General features: G+C 39.4%; 1 protein-coding gene across 1 annotated transcript; it reads right to left on the bottom strand.

Moving 5' to 3' along the window:
- Positions 1 to 2,718: 2,718 nt before the first annotated feature.
- Positions 2,719 to 5,018, bottom strand: LOC145807266 (uncharacterized). The gene is made up of 4 exons (XM_082905225.1): positions 4,765 to 5,018; positions 4,495 to 4,557; positions 3,733 to 3,976; positions 2,719 to 2,979 (listed from the first exon to the last, which is right to left on the bottom strand). Exons 1-4 carry the CDS (start codon positions 5,016 to 5,018, stop codon positions 2,719 to 2,721), a joined length of 822 nt encoding a protein of 273 aa, XP_082761351.1.
- Between the last annotated feature and the right edge of the window lie 5,555 nt (positions 5,019 to 10,573).

Below are 10,573 nucleotides of genomic sequence, written 5' to 3'. Positions count from 1 at the left end.
TATGTAAATACGGGGTTTACATACCATTTCTTGCGCATTACGGTTCAACACTCGAACACCTATACGGATTGTCCTGCGCAGTGGCAGATATGTACTTACGAGTAGCAAACTTCAAATCATTTTCCAAACAAACGAATATGCGATGCTTTGTTCCAAATTAGGCGATCTAGTCTATACTTGTTTTGCTACGCGCATCACATGGTAATTCTAGCTAATTAATCAGAATAAGAACGCATGTGTTTTCAAAAACGAGATATCGTGTTTAGTAGTGGCCGATCTTTGATCGGGCGAGCGGGGGTGCTCATAGCTGACCTTCCCCAATCGTACCCAAGTTCCCGAGCCGAGGCAACTTTGGTGATGATGGACATGTGGCCTTAGGCAACGAGTCAGGGTTTCCTAAATTTCCCAAAAATTAAACATTTAGGTGGCAACTCTGTATTTGGCAAAGCAGTCTATGTTTGGCACTTCTTTCTAAAAATCTATTTTCCAAAACGATTTGTCGGACTTGGACTCTTTGGTGATTTATCAATCTTGCATTGCACTTTGCGAGATCAAATTATGAACCGTGACATTTGAGTCCGAACTGTAGTGAGCCCCAAATGAACAAAACGGGATTTCTCTCGGGGCGTTCGGGGACGTCTACACCGAGCCTAGCCTTCTTGTGGTTTGTAGAGAATTTTATCTAGTTTTCAAAAAAAAAAAATTGAAAATGGAATTGCTTTTCTATATTGTTAGTTATTTAAAAAACACACCAGCGCTGTCTAGATTCATCAACCGTTACGAAAATCGGGTTTTCTTACAAATCGCTCACTATTTTTCAATGAAACCAATTTTTCCTGAAAGCTAACTCTTTAAGGATGTTTTGGACATAAAATTGAGGTCTAGGAGATATTTCTACATTTTTCTAGAATGTTCGAAAGTTGGCTATAAAACGGGTTTTTCATGCACAATATTCAAAATAAGAAGGTTGGTGAGAAAGGAGGCCAACGAAGAGAAAATTTTCACTTCTTTTGTGATGAAAACATACTAAATAATGTATCAATAACCCATATTTTTAGAGTGATGGTATGCGTTTGGAAATAATGTGGGATATGGGAAGAAAAATGTAGTTTTGCATCTATTACGAGGAAATGTGAGTAGAAAAAGGATCAGAGCCCAATTAATCAACTTTGAACACAAGAACAGCATTGCAACACATCTTAAAATATGATTTTAAATCTCTAATAACATGTATTTGAGAAAGGAAATAGAAGGAGAGATGGTGATGTGGCTTACTTGAGGGTTGGTTGGTTTGATGTGAAACCTTCTCTTCCTCTTCTTTCCTCCACCAAGCTCACTCTCTTGCCCTCTCTTCCTCTCAGTCAAATAGGCTATCTGTGTGTGTTTTCTTGTGTGAAAAATGCTAAGGGAGAGGTTGTATATATAATAGAATTGGTGGAAAAGGTCTAAAGTATCCATTGGATTGAAATGGATTGGATATTTTGGATTTACTTGGAACTTAATGAAATAGTGAATGATTAGAGGCCTTAAGTATGCAAATAATCATGATCTAGTTAGGCGTTGGTTAGGATTGAACTTAGGGTGGAAGCAAAGTTCCATGTTTTGGGGGTACTAGCAAGCTTTTTCCATGAATTCGTGGATTATGTTTGAAAAATTGTATTCATTTCTCTTCCCTTGGGTGGTTGGCCATATGGGGGAGATTTCAGGAAATTATTTTTTTTTTCTTGTGTACAATCGTTGGAAGGTTCAAAATATAGTGTATAAAATAGGTTTAAGATACAAGTATATGTATATGTAGTAGTACTAGTTTGGGGTCAATTAGCGATTTAATAAAATGTGAGGGCTTTGGATTTAATTTTTTAATTGAAACATTTATTTTAGTGTAGAATTAAACTAAATTAGGGTTAGAGAATCTAATTTGGATTGGATTTCTTGTTTCGAATAAAAAGAATACCAAACCGGAAAAAATCTAGGGTGTTCAAGTGTGGTAATTTCATATTTAGGGAGTCAATTAATCAGTATTAGGATATTAGAAACGATTCCTAAGTTATCGAAACTGATTAGGGTTTACGAGTTTTTAGTTGGTGCGTGTATTTTGATCCTAGGGTTAAAATTGTAATTAATTAAGAAATTGAGAGACTTCAAAGAAATAATTTAAAAGTATGGGACTTTTAAGAAAATAAATTTTAGAGGCCTCACAACCTATCACCCTTAAAACAATTTCATCCTTGAAATTTAACTATACATTGCTTTCAAACAGTTGGGGGCAGTTTGCCTTCATTTTGTCTTTGCGTTCCCAAGTTGACTCTTCAATCCCTCGATGACACTAGATCACCTTCACTAAATGAACTGTCTTGCCCCTAAGATTCTTCTCTCAACTATCTTGTATTGCTACAGGTCCTTCTTCAAAGGTAACATCCTTGTCGAGACTGATTCCTTCACAATTAATGGCATGCAATAAATCAGCGACGTATTTTCACAACATAGATACATGAAAGACATTATGTATCCTTGCTAACTGCGAGGGTAGAGTTAGTCAATTTGCCACTTCACCCACCTTCTCTAGTATTTTGAATGGTCTAATATACCGTGGTGATAGCTTCATTTCTTTCCAAAACGTATGATTCCGCACCTAGGTTGCACTTTTAGGAACACGTGGTCGTCTACTTCGAATATCAGTTGTCTTCTCCTCCTATCTGCGTAATTCTTTTGACGGTCTTAAGCAGTCTTTAACTGTTGTTGGATCAGTTTGACTTTCTCAGTAATCTCTAGGACAAGTTTGGGTCCTATTAGGTTTGCTTCACCTACTTCAGTCCAACAAATCTTTGATCTACAAGGTCGCCCATACAATGCTTCAAAAGGCGTGATACCAAAGTTGGCTTGAAAACTATTGTTATAGTATAATTCAATTAAGGGTAGGTGTCGCTCCCAACTTCCTTGAAAATCCATTACACAAACTCTCAGTATATCTTCGAGTGTCTGGGTGATGTGCTCAGATTGTCAATCTATTTGTGGATGAAAAGCGGTGCTGAAACATAATTCGGTACCCAAAACTTCATGCAGACTTCCCAAAAAATGAGAGGTGAATCGTAGATCATGATCTGATACAATGGATACAGGAATTCCTTGTAGTCAAATGATTTCCTTAATGTAGAGCTTACACATGGACTCTACAGTGTCGGTTATCTTATAGGGTAAGAAATGTGCTAACTTAGTGAGGCAATCCACTATTACCCATGTAGCATCATGCCCTTTGGGTGTCCTGGGCAACCTAGTTACAAAGTCCATTATCACGTGCTCCCATTTCCATTCAACTATTAGCGGGGGCTGCAACGTTCCTCCTGGTTTTTGATGTTCTACATTCACTTGCTGGAATGCTAGACATCTTGCTACAAATTTAGCCACGTCCTTCTTCATTTTGCTCTACCAATACTACCTTTTCAAATCTTGGTACATTTTAGTCCCTCCTAGGTGTACCACAAATACGGAGCAATGACATTCCTTAAGTACTTTTTCTCTAAGCAACTTGTCACTTGGCACAAACAATCTACCTTGATATCTTAAACTCTTATTGGGGTGAATTGCCCAATCGAGCATTGGTTCTCCTAACTCCAAAAGTCCCTGAACATAGGCTACTTCTTGATCGTGCTTCGAGGCCTCCATGATCTCATTTATTAAATTAGGCATCACATTCTATGCACCAAGGTATACCTTCGTATCTTGAGTCTTTACCTGAATTCCAAATTCATTGAGCGTCTTAACCATATCCAATTCCTTTATGGCTAATTTAGCTATCATTTCCCTACTCTCGCGACTCAGCGCGTCTGTCGCTGCATTGGCTTTACTGGGATGATATGAGAGAGTGAACTGGAAATCTTCAAGATACTCCATCCACCATCTCTGTCTCAAGTTAAGGTCCTTCTGTGTAAATAGATACTTCAAGCTCTTGTGATCTGTGAAAATTTCAAATTGTTCCCTATACAAGTAATGTCGTCATTGTTTCAGAGCAAAAACTATGGCCACCAATTCCAAGTCATGCGTTGGATAGTTTGCTCATGTGGTTTCAACTGCCTATAATCATATGTGACTACCTTTCCATTTTGCATGAGCATGCAGCTTAACCCTTCCTTAGATGCATCACAATACATAGTGTACCCCACTTTTCGTTTCGGGATGATCAAAATTGGCACACTAGTTAATATTTTCTTTAGCTCTTTGAAATTTTTTTCGCAAGCTTCATTCCATTCATATTTTACTCCCTTCTACGTCAAACAAGTCATTAGTCTGGCTAGTTTGGAGAAACCTTGAATGAACCTTTGGTAGTAACCAGCCAATCCCAAGAAATTGCAAATTTCTTACACAATTTTCAGTTGTCTCCAATCTAAGACTGCTTCTACCTTGGTTGGATCCAATGCGACCCCATTTTTAGACACTACATGTCCTAAGAATTTCACTTCTTTTAACCCGAACGCACATTTACTTGCCTTGGCATACAGTTGATTTTCCCTAAGAACTTGAAGAACAATCCTTAAATGTTGCTCATGCTCTTCCTCAATCCTTGAATATACCAAAATATCATCAATGAACACCACTACAAACTGGTCAAGATATGGTGTGAAGATTTTGTTCATTAGGCTCATAAATACTGCTGGCGCGTTGGTTAGTCTGAAGGGCGTTACTACAAACTCGTAGTGACCATATCTAGTTCAAAAGGCAGTCTTTGGTATATCCTCATCCATGACTTGTAGTTGATGGTAACCTGACCTGAGATCGATCTTTGAATAATACTTTGAGCCACTAAGTTGATCAAAAAGATCATCAATCCTTGGGAGCGGGTACCAGTTCTTGATCGTGACTTGGTTGAGTTGACAGTAATCGATGCATAGTCTTAAAGACCCATCCTTCTTTTTAGAAAATAGAACGGGCGCCCCCCACCGTGAAGTACTTGGCCTAGTGAATCCTTTTTCAATCAACTTCTGCAGTTGTGTCTTTAGTTCTCGTAGTTCTGTCGGTGCCATACGATATGGGGCCATATATATTGGAGTAGTTCCAGGTTCTAGCTCAATACTAAAGTCTACCTCCCGGGTTGGTGGCAATCCCAATAATTCCTCTGGAAATACATCTGTATATTCGCATCCTACTCGTGGAAGTTCTAATTCTGCTTGGTCCTCCTCATTTAAAATTAAAGTTGCTACCCTAGCCGCAAGTTGATTGTGCCACTGTGTCCTACGTTTTGTTGAAGTTAGGGAATCTTTCCTATCCCACTTAAACTAGAAGTGTGTTTCGTCAGGCGCAAGAGCCACTACCTTCTATTGACGGCAATCGATCACCGCTCAATGGGTGGATAACCAGTCCATGCCCAAAATGATATCGAAGCCCGACATCACTATGATGCACAGGTTGCAAGTCAGGCGTAGGTCCGAGACTTCTATCTTACAATCCTTACAGATCAACCCTATCCAAACGCACCCTTCCATAGGTGATATTACACTTAAAGAAGTTTCTAAGGGTTCACATACAAGTTCTAATGACTTAACACAAGCAGAGGATATAAAAGAATGCGATGCACCAGTATCTGTAGACTGCCCGAACTCTCTCTGCGCGCCCCCCTTTTCAGAGAGGGCGCGAATTGGGTTCTTAGCTACTATAGTTCGGACTCCTATCACGGTTCTGGATCTAATCTCACAAAGTGCAATGTAAGACTGACAAATCACCAAAGAGTCCAAATTCGGCAAATCATTTTGAAAAATTGATTTTTATCAAAAAGCGCCAAACATGGACTACTTTGCCAAATTTCAAAGTCGCCACCTAAATATTTTATTTTTGAGAAATTTAGGAAACCCTGACTCGTGCCTAAGGCAACGTGTCCGTCATCACCAAAGTTGCCTCGACTCTGGAACTTGGGTACGAGAGGGGAAGGTCCTGAAATGAGCACCCCCGCTCGCCTGATCAAAGGATCGGCCTTTACTAAGCATGATATGTTATTTTATAAACACATGTGTTCATATTCTGGCTATTAATCTAACATTACTGCGTGATACGCACAGCATACAAGTAAAGACTCAATCACAAGAATTTGAACAAAACAATTCATGTTTGTTTTCGAAAATGATTTGAAAGTGCTACTCGCAAGTAGGCTAAAGCGCGGATTTGCCACCCTCAAATGGGCTTAAAACATGATTTGCCACAACCAAGTAGGCTTTGAAACTCACATTTGATGAATTGTTCCAATTCAAGCAATAAAGCCTTCATCCACAGGCATTCATGCAGTTTAATCACTTAAGCAAATAGCCTCATGGCAAGCATGCTATTATGGCAATCACTCACACTCATGCAAGTATGCTAAAGCGTAAACACTTACAGTGTACTCCAAGCCAAAACAGAAAACTAGTTAGAAATTATACATGATCCTAACTATACAAAATGACTAATGCAACACATGCAATAATGCAACTAAATAAGCTCGGCTATCTAATATGGCATATGATTGCAACAATTTGGTACATGTATTCAAATAGGTATTGAAATACGATGCAGTTTGAATGATGCGTCAAGCCCGGTGCATGCAAGACAAATGAATGATGCACGCATGCAAACATAAGGTATGCTAATTAAAATATAATCCCTAATCTAACCACCGAAAGCGATTAAATAAAAGGGAGAAAGATGTGGGGTTGGAAGACATGCGCACACGCACGCACCCTTATTACAACATTGTGCCCTCTCGAAGGAGGGTCCGAATGGATAAACTAACTAGCTACGCTAAGCTAAGCCATTTATTACAAACCAACTAATTAACTATTCTAGATAATTAATTACAAACCGAATTGAATAACTAGCTAATCTAAACTAATTAAAATATTACAAAACAATTTAAACTAATTAATTACAACATATGTAATTAACTACATCTAGCTAACAAAGCGATAAATGGCCTCGCGGGCGAGAGAGATATGCATGCTCAGTTGCGTCCTCCCGGAAATCCACCGCCTTGCCTCAAGATGCCTCTGTTTGCACACCTTTAGACCTCTAAAAATTATGCCAACTTCCAGACTACTTCTGTTTGATCTTAAGAACATACTGAGGGCTGAAATGGTGGTCATCGGCCACTACTGATGGCCGGTGGGCTGCGTTGGTGGCCGGTCGGCTGGCTTTGATGGCCGGTCAGCCACTACTTCCCTGAATTTCCTCCTTTTGCTGCAATAGAAAGCAAACAGAGGCATGACAATGTATTTGCAAGGAAATGTGTGTACTGCCACACTCCCTATCATTTCTCAAGTTCAAAGGAGTGTGACATTCGGCTCTCAAGCCACCAATCAAGCATTTTCATGCATGATGGCCAAAGAACCAAACTTGTACAAAGCTCAATGAATGCGCACATAAGACTTAAAAGGCCACCACCTTATCATGCATGATCAAGGGTGACAGCGACCAAGGAGATTGGCTCATTTCATCACTTTGAGTATGAAATGGACCAATCTTCCTCGTATTCAATATAACGTCCGATTGAACACAATGCAATGCAACACATAACATGCTTATCTTGCATGTTTTACTTGATTCATTCTTGTTTACACATTTTAGCTTACTGAATCATTCTTTAACCGGTTAATGTCCAATGTGAAAGTCCTCTAATTGGAAAGATGGCCTAAGCCACAAATGCCTTGAGCATGAAAGAAGCCTCATGCTTTTGGTTAGTAGAAACCCTCAAGAGAAGGCTAAAACCATTAGGCATGAGAGCCTCAATTCCATGTTCAAGCCAACAAGGGACTTAAGACTACTTTCAAAACACATGAAAGAGTGAATTAATGGAGTGCAATGGCATATATTTCAGCACTAAAATGGCATGCAAAATATACTAAAATCATGCAAACAACCATGCAATGCATGTTAAGAACCAAAAACACCATGACTAGTTAAAGACACTACACTAGAGGCATGCAATACCAAGCTTAAACAACCAAACCAGCTCTGGACAGAGCTAAAACATGCCAAAACAATGTCCAAAACATGTTGAAATTGAAGCATGGCAAGCAAGAAAATCATGCTCCTTTGTTAGGCCATAAACTAGGCTCAAAGCACACCTCTCAAAAGCAATGAATGAGTGAAATATGTGAGAGTGTGACAAAGGAATATGCTCTGAAATCACATACTAAATGATGCCATATCATGCAAACATTACAAGCAAAGCATGCTAGAGGCCCTAAAACTCAAAGCTAGTTAAGGCAATTGTACTATAGCTATACAAAGCAAGTCCCAAAGGACCAAGACCACTCAAAACAGTCCTCAAGAATGCTAAAACAAGGCCAAAAGCATGCTGGAGTATGGCCAACACATGCTAGAATGATAGGCTAAATCATCACACAAGCTAGACTAGTAAGCAAGATTACACTACAAGTGCAAGAAGCATGCAAGAGGTGACCAAACCAGCCAAAAATAGAGTTATAGCATGGCAAATCAGTGGTAAAAACATGTTTAAACCAAGCTTCAAAAGGGTAGAAAAGCATGCTCACTTGTTAGGCCATCAACACATGCAAACAAGACAAGAGGAATGGGGGACCACCCCCTCCTATTTGGGACCTCAAAACCAACTTTCCACCACTGAAATTCCTCTGGAATTCAGTGGTTTTAAGGCCAAAAAGAGATGAACTCAAAAGCCTTAAAAGATGGCTCAACACTAGCAAATAAGCAACAAAGTAGGGTGGACCAGCCCTAACTTCAAAGAGGCTTCAAACCATCATTTTAAACACTTAAAAATAGAGGTTTTTGTAGTTGACAACTAGGCCAAAATCAGCATGCAAAGGTGGCCAAGATTGTGTACAAGAATAAGCTTAAAAGAGGGAGATGCTCACCCTTGAAGCACAGCAGCAAAACAGCCTCAACTTTGAGCTAAAACCAGCTTTAAGAGTTCAAATAAGACCTCCAAGAACCTCAGCAACAAGGTAGAGATGTTTGGTCTAGGGTCTCTTTGCAAGAGTGTAGGAAATTCTCACTTCTATGCACAATATAGGAAGAGAGAGAGGCTTCTAGAGAGAGAGAGAGACAGAGATTTTGCTCCAAAAATTAGAGAGAGAGAGAGAGAGAGATTTTAGAGAGAGAAGCTCCCCAAAATTGCTAACTTTCTATAATGATAGATATTGCCTTCATATATAGCAAAAATGAGAGCCTTGGTCGAAATATCTGAATATAGAGACAACTGGAGCATTTGGAAGACAGCTGGACCAAAATATCTTCAAATTCTAAGTTTTCTGGACATTTTTGGCCAACCTGCTACTAATGATAGCCGACTGGCCACTTCCGTGGCCGACTGCAAATTGTGCTCTGCAGGTCCAATTTCAAATAGGCATATCTCCTTCATCTGGACTTCTTTTCAGGTCATTCTTGTGTCCAAATTGAAGCCCCGGAAGTAAGCTTTCCAATGGTGGAAACCAAACATCAAAATTCCAAGTGTGCTAAGAGATATCCCTCATTTAGTGAAGACTGCTCAGTTTCAATCCTAACCGGATTGATGCCCAACTTCAACCAATCATATCTCCCTCATCTGGCCTCTGTTTTAGGAGATTCTTGAGTGAAAAATGAAGCCCCGGAAGTCTTATTTCCAATGGTGGTGGCCTCATAGCTGAAATCCATGTATAAAAAGGGATAGGCCTAATTTAGCGAGGACCGCTCGACTCTCTCTTAACGATTCATGCCCAACTTCTTCCCCAACTTGGTTTCTTCCCTCTTCTCCAATTTTCCTCAACTCCACATTCCTAAGTAAGGTGTTTTGAAAGATTTTTCAAAGAGTTCACCTCTCTTTCATTCATTTCCACTTTGTCCTTGCTCGATTTACCGAAAAGCGCAACATTTAACAAAATGTGAGCGTCGGAACATCGTAGGAACTTTGTTTCAAAAATATTTTGAAAGAGATGGTTTTAAGGTCTAAAATCTTTGGTCAAAATCATTTTAGCCCAAAAATGAGGTGTGAGGTTTGGATTTGACTCTCCTCTTGCCGAAGAAATCGAACCTTTGCACTGCACAACTTTCATCATCAAGTAAACAATCAGTAGCACCCAAATCCTAAGGGCGATCAAAAATGGGGTGTCTACAGTTGTCCCTCTTTGACAGAGCTCAGAGTCATGAAATGACGTAAGTGAATGTCAAAGCCCAAAGACGACCTATTTTTGACAAGGCGGAAGACTTGGGCAAACAAATAAAATGCAAATACATAAACTAATGGTTGCGCCCACAGGCTACCTACATATTCCTTTGCAAGGAATCAAACCAGCATAGTTCAGGGGCAAGATGCAAAATGATACACAATATAACAATATAGACGATATGCTATGCAACGAAACAATGCACGTGGTATATAATGTAACTGAATTATCAAACCACAAGCAGTGCAAAACCACACAAATATCATAAAGAGATGGAGATGCAAAATCAGACTACTTTTAACATAAAAAAGGTACCGGAATCCTCAAACCACAACTCTCTTAGTGGGATAGGTGTGTGCATAGGCAAAACTATGTATTTCGCAGAAAGAATACAAGTAATTGGGTGGCATGATATAAGTGAGGAATGATCTGCT

Source organism: Camellia sinensis, chromosome 14 (assembly GCF_055761805.1).
Source record: "Camellia sinensis isolate YWXY chromosome 14, ASM5576180v1, whole genome shotgun sequence".
Lineage (NCBI taxonomy): Eukaryota > Viridiplantae > Streptophyta > Magnoliopsida > Ericales > Theaceae > Camellia > Camellia sinensis.
Note: the sequence above shows the minus strand (reverse complement) of the source record. Positions and strands in the feature narration are given on the sequence as shown.

Excerpts from the sequence above, each read along its gene's own strand:
- LOC145807266 (XM_082905225.1), bottom strand. The coding sequence starts at position 5,018 with ATGGCACCGACAGAACTACGAGAACTAAAGACACAACTGCAGAAGTTG. Across the intron at positions 4,558-4,764 it reads TATTCAAAGATCGATCTCAG|GATTGAGGAAGAGCATGAGC; the intron begins GTCAGGTTACCA and ends GGTATATTCAAG. Across the intron at positions 2,980-3,732 it reads TCAATGAATTTGGAATTCAG|ACACTCGAAGATATACTGAG; the intron begins GTAAAGACTCAA and ends CACATCACCCAG.